Genomic DNA, 14,807 nt, shown 5'->3' on the forward strand with positions numbered 1-14,807 from the left:
TTCTAGAAAGTTCTGCAATGTTGTTAAAGACTCCATGTTGGAGGAGAGACAGAGCAGAGGAACTAGGCAAAAAGCCTTCCCAGGCAAGATGGTGAGCCCGGCATGGAGATGGAAACGGCTCTGCGAAACCCAGCGTTGGGCACGCTCGGGCAATGCTTCGTTTGCATTCGTCCAAATGCTCAGAGCTGCCGATCCAGTCAGTTCAGCAAAACTAAATAGCGAGGAACGAAGGAAGCGGTGGCAGTCCCAGCACTGCTTTGAAGATTAATTTGTACAGTAGCATAATGATAACCTTTTATACTAATTGGAGCAAGGAAGATCCAAACTTTGCTCCCCCCTGGAAAGCAGCGACCCGCTGAGGATGCCTGCAGCAGTTGGCGGTGAAACCATCGCAGAGAAATTAAGGCAGCTGGGAGAGTCATATTCCTGAAAGCAACGTGCATTTTCATGTTCTTATTTTAAGCTTTACTTCCCTAATTATTTCCAATTTGGTAATGAAGAATGTCGTCCTTTTTTTGAGTAAAAGCTGTTTTCATTTTTAGGTCTTCTCATGTTTAAAGTAAGCTCAGACTCATCTGAACTAGGTTTCACAAAAGGAACAAATCCAAATCAATTGACATTGCAGAGAAACTTGTACAAATGTCTGTGTGTAAGACAGGCTTGGGGCTCTCCAAGGCTGGGTCAGCTCTTGCCGAGAGTAAGAGAGGGAGTTTGGGGACTGGGGGTGCTGTTGAGAGCTCAGCAACAGAAACAAGTTCCCCTTTGTAGGCGTTACTAAAAGTTGCTTTGGCAAAGGGGAGACGGCAGACTGTGACTTCAGGAAAAATCCCCTACTGTCACTTTATGTTCTTAGTATGACTTACTACAGGAATAACTGAACCCACCTTGGGTTACACTTGCTACAGCTAAAAGAAGCCTCATAAGTTGTTATCAGCTGTCGTGGTTTGGAGCACAAACTGATCATGAACTGGCCCGATGCGAGACGCTATGTTGGTATAAGCCATGCACGTGGTGTGTGGAGTGGAAGGGCTTAACTGGGTCTGCGCCAACTTCTCTTTAGGACAAAGATCTCTAATCAGTGAGCGAGACCCCGATATTGATCTGCTCAGGTCATTATGACACAGACAAATAAAAGCCACTTTTCACTTTCATGTAAAACTCCAGCTAGGTCAGATTACTGTCCAAACACTGGTATTCAGAGCAAAACCAAACACGTAGTTCTTTCCAAATGCAAGATTCTGTGAGGCAGAGCCACTTACAAACCCATGCGAAGAAATCCGTATTTCCAGCAGAGAAGCTAAGCAAGTCTCTAGCTTGCTTTACAGGATGGGCTGTGCATCTGCAGCCTGCTCCTCCCCTCTGTCCGCCCGAGTCGCACGCAGCAGGGCTGTGCGATCAGTGCCCGCACACAAACGCTGAACCGCTGCCTCTGCCCGCCCGCCGAGAGCTGCGCCAGAGCCGTGCTTGCGCTTCACACTGAAAAAACCTGACTCACGTCCCAGCCGCTTATGCAAAGACTTGCATTACCAGCGATGGAAATCCCCAAAGCCCTTTGTTCTCCAAAATGAGTTGAAAGTGTTTCAGGTTGCAATGCTAGTAAAAAGTAAGCAGCAACGAACAAAACCAGCACCGGCAGCCTGCGAGGAGAAACCCAAAAGGACCAAGGGCTCCAACGCCTGCACCCCCGGGTGATGCCCCATGCCAAGCCAGCACACCAAACTCCTGCCGTGGGCAAAACAACCCACGCTGCAAAAAGCAAATACTGCAAGAGCAGGAGTTTCCCTGCTCGAACAGTGACAGCAGCATGTAATTTCCCGAACGGGTCTCTGCCGGTTGCAGAGGGAGAGAAGTGGCAGGAGTAGTTCTCACCCAGCATCACAAAAAAGGGATGGACACAATTTTACCCCGAGAGCACAGTGAACATTCTGGAAAGTGAACCCTGGTATTCCCTAAATCTGGGTCCCTTGTATCCATTCCAAAACCAGAGGACAACACATACACATAAAGTTTCAAAAAGTCTGAATTTGTGTCATTATCAATGCTGCAACAAAACACTGGAAGTATGGAGTCAACTGGGACTGAAGTCCCGTTCCTGTATGCCTCAGGCATTGAGGTTTGTAAGAAATATTACCCTGCAATGACTACAGGCTGCTCATCTTCACTGGAACGTCACCGAGTCACCCAGTGCTCCTGCACATTTCACACCTTGGCGAGTGACTCTGTGCTGGACACAGAGCCCAGCGCCTGTCCATACTGCGCTGGAAAGCCCTAACAGCCCGGTAAGTTTCAAGAAGAATCAAGAACTAAGGACTATGTTTGCTTTTCTGAAATTGGGAGAAAAGGAAGGAGAAAAAGCAAAAGCTTCTTTTAACCTCTGCTAGCTCCTACAAGCAAAAACCGGTGGTCAAACATCGTTCTGCTTGGCATTCAGTTCAATCACTGCAGCAAAAATACAATTTAAACTGCGCAAGTGGGAGCATTTCCTCATAAAGAGACAAATCCTCTGCCGCAGCCTCTGAGCACACGGTGTAACCACGCAGCAAGCGGTCCCAGGCACATCAGGAAATGGTTTCGACAACTGATATAATTCTTGCTGTGGTGCTCTGCACAGCCTAAGTCGTGAGTAATCTGCTCCTGGTATGGGGATCTGTGGATCTACACCAGAAAGGAGAATTATTCATATATGGCATGCTTATTTTTACAAAATCCTTCAGTCAGAACTCAAGCAGAAGGAGCCTGCGGGGCTGTCGAGCGCCCGCCCCAAGCAGGCTGTGCGCAGCCATATAAGGCTGCCAGGGCCCGACCGGCTGCCCCGCTGCCTCCGCTAACCCCGGGAGAAACTGCTCCTTGCTCCACAGCAGCAAAGCAGATGGACCATCTCATGTTGTTGGCCACGGAGGGCAACAGAGACACAGCCTCTGAAGCACTTCACTCTTGTTGCTCGAGCGACATCTCACTAGTTAATACGTCCCTCCCATGGAAGGGCAGGGAGCAGAGAGCTAGGAGGAGTTCCCTCTTACAGTGAGCTCTACAACTGAAAGAGAGCAGCTCACACCCTCTTCCACCAAGCAGGAGCCCTGTGCAGAAAGGGCAGCCTCCCCCAGAGCCTGGCTGTACCGTGCTCAAATGCAGAACTCATGTGTTTCCTGCAGCACTCAGCCCACCGCAACACCAGGGCCGAGGAGCACCCTGCACCCCGCACCCCCACCTGCCTTCAGTGCTACAGCTTCAGAGCCCAGGCACATGAGGCCTGTTTAACGCTAGAAGTGTCGATACCAAGGTCGCACTGAGAGGAAAACACTCAAGTGGCGATGCAGCTATAGCTTCACTGTGCTCTCCCCGTGCACCATCGCCAGCAGCCTCGGTGGGTGTGGGTCCCTCTGTGTGGCACGGCCGGGGCTCTGCCGCAGCCGCTCTTGCCTTCCCTAGCCAGCCTCCGCCAGCAAGCCTGTGCCAAGGAGCAGGCTCGGGCCGTTGGAGTGTTGACAAGGGCAAGATAAATTAAAAGCAGAGGCTTGCTTGACAGGCAGGTACGACGCTGTCTGGAAGGAGGAGGTCTTACGCCCGAGTGCTTTCAACCTGAGTCACTGCTCCAGCTCCCACTTCAGAGTTAACTTGAACAGGGTGAATCGCTGCACCGTGTCCTTCGGCCACCTAGGCTGGATCTCAGCTCCATCCCCAGAGCACAAGAGCCTTCTCCATTGAGAAGGCCCGAATTAAGCAGGCAGAAAGGCTCTTCCCCATCCTTACTCAATACCGCTCTCCACAGGTCTGCACCGATGCCTCTGAATGGGAAGCATAAAATCATTTGTGTCCTAGTTATTTAGCCAGCGGGAGATAACTCCAGTTCCCGGCGTCCCTAGCACTGCTCAACAAACCTGCTCTGTAAATAACATGCAGCCTTTAAGCTACCGTGAGTGGATGAAATAAAATGGGAGCTGATTCATATTATAACTGATCCTCTCCCCCCTGAAGCACCTGCGCCAACATTAAGCTTCTTACGCAGCGCAGACAAAACCCCGTATTTACATATCCTGCGCTGCCGGGCTCAGCCTCATTTGCCAGGGTAAATGCTGACATCTTCCCCATGTAACAGGGCAGCTGTTTCACCTCCAACGCCCCTGCTCCCAGTTTTTACCCCCCTCCCAGGAGCCCCATGCTGTGCCCAGCAAAGTGCCCGCACAGAGGCGATGCTCCTGCTCTGGACTTGCGCATGCATGGCCAACAGAAAGGGGAACGGGGCAGGTGCTACCAGCGTGCCGGATAATCAAATTTCTGCCTGGGATTTTCCCATCGGTTATTTGTCATTTTCCTCATTTTGGCAATAGTATGACCTCAGTCATAAGAGGAGTTACTGTCATCAGTGCGGGTGGGGTGGCAGGGGAAGTGACAGAGCAAGAGACACAGCATCGCTGGTGCTTGCAAAGCTCGGCTTCAGCTCCCGGGGCCTGGCAGAAACTCCTGGGGGAATGCTGAGAAACTGGAGCAAGGAGATCAAAGGGAAGTGGATGATAGTTGTTTCCTTGGCAGAATACAGCAGATGCAGGTTTTAATTTATATTTAAAGGTGACATTTGTACACAGCATTCTGCACAACTATTTACTGGAAACTACCAATACTGAGAAGGATGAAAAAAAGCTGAATGAGAGGAAGCAGAGCTAAAGCCTGGAGCAAAACAAGAACTTGGGAACGAAGAGGAAAAGTATGAACTTCTTTATCCTTGAACTCAGATTTCATCTCAGTAACCTCACCTCAAGCCCAGTCAAAACCTAAACACCTCAAATAAAACCACAGAAACAGTAATTTCAGCAGAGCAGCTCACATGCTGAGCCCTGGTCAGGCCACGCTCAGACTTCTGGGTGAAGCAAGACCAGCCGAGTCTGACACCGGCACAGCATTTGCAGCCAGAGGAGGAGAAACTCCTCCCTCGCACAGCACGCACTCGCGCAATCGCTGCATTTGGTCCTTCCATGGCTTAGTGCACAGAAGCTTACAAATGCACAGTACTTGCAAGAGAATCTTGCAGAGCATCCCCCCATGGCTCGGCCGGGTCGGGCCTACACAGTGGCAGCACTTCCTGGGAAGTACTGCGGCCACCGAGAAATGAAGTGGACCGCATCAGCTGGCAGAGAGCCAATACACTGATTTGATTCTGATAGTAACAGCCCATGGCAACCTCTTGCCACATGAAATACAGCCATGGCTTGAAGACATCAGGCATAAGAGGCAGCATCCCTAAAGGAAGGTAAGCGAACCAAACATGCTACCTTTTTCCCCGTTTGTTTCTCCACCATGTCGTTGCTGAGAGAGAAATCTTCTGGCTGTGGTGTTTTAGAACACCCACCCTTGGGCATCGTTCTGCCTTCCTTACTTGATCTTCATTTATGCTGCCATCGCCTCATCATCAACCGTCTGTTTAGAGAGAGGAAAAAAGAAGTTAGACATCTCAAAAGGATCTTTCCACTGGGGGAAAAAAGGCAAGACACTTCCCATGGGGATAAACTCCCACCGAGCCCTTGAACGGCAACACCAGGATGGCTGAGCGCCTCTGAATGCCGCACACCGCAGATGAGAGCGGGCAAAACCACTGCTGGCTTCTGCCACCTTCCAAATGAGAAGCGAGCTGGGACCTGCAGCTGCAGACACGACTTGTTTGATGTGCAAGGGATAGCCTAAAACAGATCATGCCCAAACAGAGAGCAATATCCCTCCTGTTCTTCACCCACAGCATCACTCCAAGCCTACAAAAAGTTTCTTGCAGGTACAGCTCTGTCCAGAGTACAGGGACACGGGGATGGACCTCCCAGGTGCATGTCCGGGGCAGGGACACCCCTGACCCTCCAGTTTGTCACACAGAATTTCCAGATGCTCGCAGGACCAATACACACTTCGCCCAATTACAAAATCCATTTATAAAATGCACTTTTTGAACACGTCTCCATTATGAGACGAGACCAGAAATTGCCAAGGGGGTCACAGTGTTCCCGGCACAGTTTGTCACAGGCTCCTCACCCTGGCACCAGTGCTGCTGCCATACCTTGGCTTAGGTAAGACAATTTGGAGAATAACAAAGCGCTCCCTGCTCCTGCCATGTGTTGCCTGGTTACAGGGCTGAAAAGACAACTGACATCTGAAATACAGCGAAGCATGAGCTGCAACAGGGATCAGAAATACTGGCTCAAGCCAAGGCAGGCGAGGCCTTTTTAGGTGAACAAAAATATCTCCTCTCCTGAGACCAGAGGCTAAAAAGCATCCGTGCAACAGTATATCTCCAAGAAGTGACCCACATCAATCCCTACAGCAAAGGTCTCGTCGTACTTACGCTGAAACAGCATAAACAGGCACCATTTGAAAATGCTTTCCCCAGCTAATTGCCACCTGACAACACTACACATTGCACCCATTAACTTCTTATAATAGCGGCTGGGTTTCTGCAGAGCTACAATTGCAGGAAATTGTCCAGGAACAAAGTCATGCAGCGCTCCATCACAAGATGGGAATTCTGTGGGCGGGGAGAGTGAAAGAAAACAGGAGAGGAGAGGAGCCAACCCCTCCTGCATGCTCAGGGCTGGGGGACGAAGCAGCGTGGACCTTGAACCGCCTTCCTGGGCAGCACCAGGAAAGCCCAGCACCATCTCACTGGGTGCTGGGTCCCTGCACCTGCGGCGGCCGGGGCAGGAGAGGGGGTTAAGGGCTGGAGGAACACTAGCATGGTGCTTTCATCAGCCTCGTATTTTAGAAGCTCTCTGGAAATCCCTTCATAATTTAAATGTTTCATTTGTGCTTCAGAGCCCTTTGGGTTGGGTTGGGTTTGGTGTTTTTTGGTTTTCGTTTTTTTTTTTAAAAAAAAGTGATTCAGAGGCCCCAGCCCAGCCCCGCAGCAGCACAAACTCCTAGACCAAGGCACTCGGCACAGACAGTGCTAAGACATCCCGGAGCAGGCATTTTCAGCAGGAAACGTGCTTTCCAAGGTGGCTAATCCTCCGCCCCAGCTCCTTTGCCTGTGCTACGGGATGGTGGTTACCCGTGTTTTGTAACAAAGGCTCCAGGGACTGAGACCTCTTCATGTCTCCCTGCTCGACGCAAGGACAGCCATGGCGCTGAGTTTTGGGACCCCCAACCAGAAGTCACCAGCCCTTTCCTTTTAGATGCACGAGCAGGAAAGGACCTGAACTGGCAAAGACAAAAGCAGGCTGATCAGCCCCCCTCATCACTGCAGCTGGGAAGCAAAAACAGCAGGGAAAGTGCAGAAAATTCAGCATACCAACCCAGCACGTCCATAAAGAGAGAATGGAAAAAGAAAATCTTCTGTTAGAGCATGGGAACCAACTACAGAAATCTGTGTCTCCAAATTTCTGCTCTTCATCACTTGAAGGGCCTGCAGCCCAAGACAAGTGCCAAAGTTCAAGCACCACAAGGGCTGACTGAAAACAGCACCTTAAAAAGGCAGCTCAGCCGTCCTCGGGCACGCTGGGTGCCGGCAGAGAGAGGCTGGAGCTCGCAAAACCTGAAGGCAAGAGTGAGCGGCTCTGGCCTCTGTGCTGCCGCACACCCAACCAGGGGCTCGCTGGCTAAAGAGACATCACGTATCACAGCAGCAAGGCTCTCCTGGCGCCGGTGATACTCCACCAAAAGCACTGCTCCGGAGCCCGAGGCGTTCCCTCAGTGTTGCACATCTATGGGGGTCCCAGACGCTGCAATTGCTTCCTCTAGAAGCAGCTCCAGCCATTTACAGCCTCAAGAACATCACTGTTCATCATCACTGATGATCATCAGCCATCGTTAATCAATTTGTAAAGTTTAAGAACTTTTTCCCTTCAGTTTCACCTACTGGTGCTCATTAAGGTGCAGATAAAGGAGAAACCAGCAAGTGCCTGAGCACATGCCTGTGAGGAGCAGGACTGGGCAGGAGCACTGCGTCTGTACGGAGGACACACAGTCGACACACACCTGATCAGATTCCCTTCAATATTCACTGCAAATCTAAGAAGTGGAAATTCAGATGATGTGCAGGGCAATGGAAATTTGCACTCGGGAAAGGATATTAAAAACAAGCAGCTTCACTTAACACCAGTGATGAGCGCAGGGACCAGCACGGCTGGGACCAGGGCACACTCCGCTCCTGACCACAAACAGCCCAAAATTAAACCCCACGTTGTTTCCAGCGCCTCGCTACAACTGTTTCATGGCCTGCACGCTGTCAATTTATTCTCGAAAAAATTCTGCCCACTCCTGATGCCTTTGTGGCTGTTTGTAACCGGGGTAGGTACCTATTCACGTGGAGCTTCAAAAACCTGTTTAACTGAGAAAAGGCCAGACGGATGCCAGATTAATTCTGCACCCCTTCTGTTCATCTAGCTGACTCATTACACTTGGAAAGCTGGCTGCCTCTCCATGTAAACAGAGCACTGGCCTGTTTAACAGCTTGGAGGGAGTATTACATTTGCACAACAATTACCAACAAGGCTCGCACAGTCTTCGTTTCATTTTTAAGCACGTCTAATAAGAGTCAGAAGGGAGGTACAAATTCCTGGTTTGGAAGAGTTATCCCCAGCTTGCGGGAGCGACGGCAAGGCATTTCAAAGTCGCAAATCTAGGGCTGCAGAATTACGATTTGGCTTCAATCCCTCCTAATCTGGGAGCTGGACAAGTCACCCCCTTTCCACCACACCCCTCTCAACCTCACCTCCTTACCAAGAGACAATCATCACCCTTCCTATTTTGTAAACAATTAACTAAGCTCCTTGAACTAAATGATTACATGTCTGCTGCACAATAAGAAGTGGGAGACCGAGTGAGCTCAACAGAATATAATCCCTCGTACTTCTCCAGGAAAACAAAGGAGCTGTTTACCTCTGGCCAGCAGCCAGCCCCAGCTGCGCACGCCGCCGTCCCCTGCACCCAGCCCCTCGCCCGGCCAGCAGCACCCTGCCGCAGCCGGCCAGGCCGGGTCCCACGCCGGGTCCCACGCCTCTCCCCTGGGGAAGCAGCTGTGAACAGGGGACTCAGCCCTGGGACTCGGCCAGCCCGGCCGTGGCAGCTCTCGCCGGTTTGGGACAGCCAGCTCCAGCCAGCGGCCCCAAGTGCCTGCAGGGAAGGCCACTGCGGTCCCAGCCGCCGGAGCATGGCACACACGACTTTGCCTGCAGGGAGAAAGCTGGAAAAACTGACACGACACCCAGCCCAGCGGGAGAAGGGCTGCCCTGTGGCCCTTCCTGGGCTGGGGACCCTCCTGGCCGCTGCCTCCCCCCCACGGCAGGGGCTGGCAGATGGGGGTTCACAGCATCCCCAAGCACCCTCCTGGAGGGTGGAGGAACAGGACTGTGGGGGGCACGGCCAGGAGCGGGGCTGGAGCTGTGCGTCCGGGAACAGCAGGGCTCTGCAGAGCCAGTCTGGCCGAGCACACACGATCCCCTCCTCTCCCCTCGCCGGGGCGAGGAACCAGTTGAAAATGGTTTTTATTCCGCCCATGGCATGCCAAGGCGAAGCCACACACTAAGACCAAACATTTCTGTGGAGGACCTCAAAAGGCAATGGTCCCAAAAGGGATGGGAAGGGAAGGGGGGGTCATCTGTCCCCCCAAGCTGCAGGAGGAGGAGGAGGAGAGCACTGCTGGCTCCATGCTCGGCCCAGCAGGCCATCTGGGCAGCTGGGAGGCAGCACAGGACCAGTCACACCAGTTAGCCAGGACCAGGCTCCCGGTGAAGGCCATGGGCAAATCGGGACAGGCACAGGGATGGCCAGAGCCCGCTCAGCCCCAGCCAGCCGACGCCAACATCGTGCCTGATGGGGGAGATTCCCCACCGTTAACAAACCCAGCGGACCCCGTGTACACCCAAACCTCTATCCCTACCTCTCCTGCCTTCACGGGCACAGAGAGCAGCATCCATGTCTGTGACAACAGAAAATGCAAAAAACGCTGAAGTCCTCAAATGCTTTCAGATGTATATCCAAGGTGGAGCGCCAGCTTTCCCTGGCTCTGCCTGCACCACAGGCTGCCCACACCGTCCCTCCAAGCCTGCCCTCCCGCAGGTCCCTGCACAGCCTCTCACCCCGCTGCGAGCACACCAGCCGGGCTCCTGCCATCTCTATCCGAAGCCACAACAAATTAGCACATGCCCAAGATCTGTGCATCGGAGCCTGCCCATACCCTGCAGCCTGGAGTAAAGAAGATTGTGCAGACTTCCTTAAATGCCAGACAATAAGAAAAAAGCTGGCTGGAGGCTCTTACCCCTTACAAAAAACTCCAGTACAAGGATGGCAATTAGAGGCACAGACGTTATTTGCACAAATTCAACACATTTGTTTGGTCTGAAAAATTTGGAGTATGAACAAGCCCCACCAAAACACGAAAATTTTTAAACCTCAGGCTCCTTTTGAGGACTCTGTCCAGAAAAAGAGGTGTCTTTAAATCTCTGAATATTGCCTTAAAATAACAACTCACACAGATCACATCCAAAATTTGACACCCTCCCTCTCCCCAGCACCGGAAAGTACAGGAAATAAAACAAAAGTTGAAGTCTTTCAATATGCTGAACTGTGTCCTTCTCCATCAGCCTGCTGGTACCTTCACTGAGATGTTTGTCAGCCCTGCAAAGACCATCTCCCAGCCATGCAGTAGCACAGCACCTGCTGAGTCCGCACCAAAAATCATGGTGTGTATCACCAACAGGCTGCACGTTCAAAAAAGACACCATCACAGCCTCCACCCAGCACTGCCCACCTGCATCCTGCTCAGTGCTGGTTTACCAGCATGCTCCCAGCACCAAAGACAGGCTCTTCACCATGTTTTCCTTCACCTGTTAGGCCTACACAACTCACGACTAGTGCCTAAAACTGCTTGTGAGCACCGATGGGACATGCACTTTGGGGAACAAGGAACAATTGTTCTTTGTGCTCCAGCTTGGCTCTGGAAGAGTAAAGTCCGTCTTTTTCCACCATCAGTACATAAGCCCAAGAGCAGCAGGAGGCCTGCAAGCCAGCAGTGCAAACACAGGTGTGTTTCATTCAGCAGCCTTACAATGGGTAATCACAAAGATTAGCTATTAATAAGATAGTGCAGCACGAGGTGCTAATTCTTACAGCCATTATCCAAGACAAGGGAAATTGAGAGATCTCCACATTTCCCTGCTCTGAACCCAGCCGGCTGGAAAGCACACTTGCCTGATGTCACATCTGGGGTTACCCCAGTTTCCCAGCTCCATCATGCCCTCACCTTCGACTCAACATCTTCCCTCTTTACCCTGGGGAACTTGCTTTCTTTTTGTTCCTGACTTTTGAAGGGGAATATTGGTCCTTATCAGGATGAAACATCTTTCTTCACCTTTTTTCATGGATTCTCTCCTGTTCTCAAAATCAGTACCTGGTCCCCACAATAACTTTCCTTTCTTCCACCTTTCTCAAATATTTCTTTCGCCTTAACCCACACAGTGTTTCCTGACCTCCTGATGTGCCTCTAATGACTCACATCTGGATGGACTGGCTTGGGGCTCAGGCAAGGCTTCGTTGGTTTCTGAAATATGCCCCAGCCAAGTACACTCGGCAACATGAATTAAAGCAGCTACTGGTATTTCAATCATTTGTAAACAGATGCCCCTTCCTGGTGTTTCTTAGGACCTGCAGAAAACAACGCAATGGAGAAGCTCAGCCTGCTGAGCAGTTTGTGCACACAGATGTGCGCTTATATCTTCAAGGACCGTGGTCAAGATGATGCTCAGGACCTCACCAGCTGCTGTGAACATCCAGCTCCTCAATGGCTCTCCAGCCATGACTTGTTATATGAAACCATCCCTGCTAATGGGTTAAATTTAAACTGCTACCCTACACATAACCTGCCAGTGTCAGTTCCTGCCCAGCATCAGAAGACCGGGCACTGGTCTCAAATTCCGACAACTCTGAAGTTTTTCTATTCCATTCAGTGTTATTATCTAACAAGATTATATTTGGAAATTTATGACCAACTACCCTGTGATTCAGAATACTCCAGCTGGGACCGTTCTTGGGATACACTAAGTCTGAAAAGCGAGCCCTGACAGTACCCTGCAACCACGAGCAACCACTCTGCCTGTGTGGTTTCTCCGGGAGCAGTTTTTCCCACAAACTCTTCCCTCAATTACCTATATGCAGCTGCCTCTTGATATTGCTACATTTCTGGATGCCACTGATTATCTGGTTTCTGGCCAAGGTTACAAAACTGTTGTTTCAGTCAGTTCTCTGAGCTGTGGTTTGGGAGTGGGATCAGCTGTGATGAGGAAAACTTCAGAGCGGCTGGTGCGTTGCAGGGAGGCTGGAGCAGTGTGTGGCCCTGCCACACCACCATTAGTCAGAGTGGAAGAGCCGATTACGACGCCGTGTCCTCTCAGAACGAATTGCAGGATGGCTCCAGATCACCGGCTCAGACCAAAACCTGCTGGAGAGGGAAGACTTTGCACTTGGCCCATCTCCTCTCTGCTTCGCACAGAAACCCATTGGGCTTCAACCAGGTAAGAGCTGTAACCACATCTGCCACACAATCATCTACCGGACTTCTTGCACATCAACCTCCTTAAAACAGGGATGAACTCCACTCGGATATTCCCACTGCTGCTGTATATGGGAGGAAAAGTATTTCCCTAATTTACATCCCAAGGACTTACAGAAAGCAATACTGTGCACCTACAGTGATCGGCAATGCTAACTTTAAGCAGACTGCACACCATATTGCATGTCACATGCATTTAAGAGGAGAAAACGCAGCCCAAACCATCCTGCACACAGAAAACAGGGAAAAAATTTCCTGTTTTCTGTGTGCAGGATGGTTTGGAAAAAGAAAGAGACCCTGATGGCCTGAGAGGTACGAGGAGTGCAAAGCTCATATCTGCAGCTCACCATGACGCAAGCGGGGCGAACCTCCACAGCACACACGGTGCACCAACGTGCCGAGAGCCTGTCCTGAAGGTCCCACCAGCAGGGAAAGACGGGGATTCCCCAGAGCTGCATTATTCTGGCAAAATCTAAACAACACAAATCTGCACAATCTGCTCTGTTCCCAGGACGGTTTGGGGAGCCAGGCTCTGCCCCCTCCCCGTGCCTGGCAGGGTGCTATGGCTGTGGCTTGCTCTGCTGAACTGCAGCTCGAGGGGTTCATGAGCATTCGCCAAGCCCCAAAAATGAGCTGGGCCTGATTTTCAAGATGGAGAAACATGTCAGTGCAGACAAATTCCTGACCATCACTATCCTTGATTTGATGCCGACTAAATCACAGTGAACCAAAGGGCAACAGATGAAGCAGCAGCGAGCGACGGTGCCCTGGCAGCGAGCTGCGTCACCTACCCCACTGTCCCGGTGGCAGCCCGGGGACCCAGGCGTGATAGGCTGGCAGGGTCTGCTGGCACACACTGCTCCGTCCTCGGCCGGACTGCTCTGCATTCCCCACCTGCGTGTTTTCCATCTTCCCATTCCTGGCACTAGTGACTTGTCCCAAGGGGAGGCTGCGGGGTGAACACCATTCCTACAGAAAGCTCATGTTAGCTCCTGTGAGCCCCATCTGCTGCTTAGCTGCAGAGAAGGCTCAGGAAGGTATCAGAAAGAAGAATGCATTTGTGCTTGTTTTTGGCCATCTAAGTTCACACAGGTGTCTCTGTTACGTGGCTAAATCACCAATAACTTTGTGCCTTGTTTCCCTCCAGGAACTCGGTATCTGCACTGACGTAATGCAGCTGGGCTGGGGCGCAGCAGGCGGATTTTAGCAGTGAACTGAGACTCAGTCCTGTGAGTTTGAGCTGCTTTAATGAAATAAAAACTACATATTACTAGGGTGTATCTCTGTATATACATATGTACAAGCATGCACATGCAAAAACACAAACACATATAATGTACGTGCACACCGCAGTAAAACCCCGAACAAGGCTCCTGCTCCGGTCCCGTCCAATTTTCTGTGTTCCATGCTTCATTACGTACAAGTCTAAGACAAAGACCAACTTCTACTACAAAGAAACCTACATGACTTAAGCCCTTAAACCCCAGAGGAGACAATAACCAAGCACGTTTTCATTACATAAGAAAGAAACCAAAAATATTTTGTAAAAGGTGCCACAGCCATTGCAACAGGATCCTTCCAGTCGAGGAGACCCTCAGCTCAGAGCTCTGCTACAACCAGCCTCACGCAGCACGGGCTCTGCAGACACCAGCTACACCCTAACAAAAAGCTCTGCTCGACCCTTGGCAGATTTGAACAAATGCTTCAGGATGTCTGTGTTTAAACTCGTGTTCAGTCCACGATGTTGCAACAGCCAAGTAACATCATCTCCCAGCTGCGAGCATGAAAGACCATAATCATCTCAGCAAAACATTTCTCTTCCTCCCCGTTCTTGCACAATTCTTCCCAGGTTCCCTCTCCCCACCTCTGCATCCTGATGCAAACTGCAAAGCTTCCTTCAAGCACAGGAACTTCAGGAATATTTTGGTGACTTTCGCAGCAAGGACCAGGCAACAAAACAAGCCTCACACATAACCACTTTCCAGACAGGGGCCCTGAAGGCATCAGGCTTTACGGAAAAAGCAAACACAGAACTTCACTGATTTACTCTTATTTGGGTCTGCAAACACAGGAGTTCTGTTTTGGCTGTCTGCCTCTCTCCTTTTCAACTGAGGCCAGTGGGCTCGAGATCGATGTTTTATCCATATACAAAACACTTTGCAGCAAAACTGGTATTTGTTTGCCATACTACTGGCAGCTTTTAAACAACAGGGCAAGAACTGAACAGAGATGGACATAAAAAAATAGTTGCACAGAACCAGAAAACCCCAGAACCCTGAAGTGTTAT

General features: G+C 50.9%; 1 protein-coding gene across 8 annotated transcripts in view; it reads right to left on the reverse strand.

Annotated features, from left to right (window-relative positions):
- Nucleotides 1-14,807, reverse strand: part of ANKRD11 (ankyrin repeat domain containing 11) — a 159,865-nt gene that overhangs the window by 34,989 nt on the left and 110,069 nt on the right. For all 8 annotated transcript variants that reach the window (XM_055726918.1, XM_055726911.1, XM_055726916.1 and 5 more), the window contains one exon: nucleotides 5,268-5,412. In XM_055726918.1, coding sequence (XP_055582893.1) covers nucleotides 5,268-5,354 — 87 coding nt within the window. In that variant the 5' untranslated portion in view covers nucleotides 5,355-5,412. The remainder of the gene's footprint in view (nucleotides 1-5,267; nucleotides 5,413-14,807) is intronic.

Source organism: Falco cherrug, chromosome 14, assembly GCF_023634085.1.
Source record: "Falco cherrug isolate bFalChe1 chromosome 14, bFalChe1.pri, whole genome shotgun sequence".
Lineage (NCBI taxonomy): Eukaryota > Metazoa > Chordata > Aves > Falconiformes > Falconidae > Falco > Falco cherrug.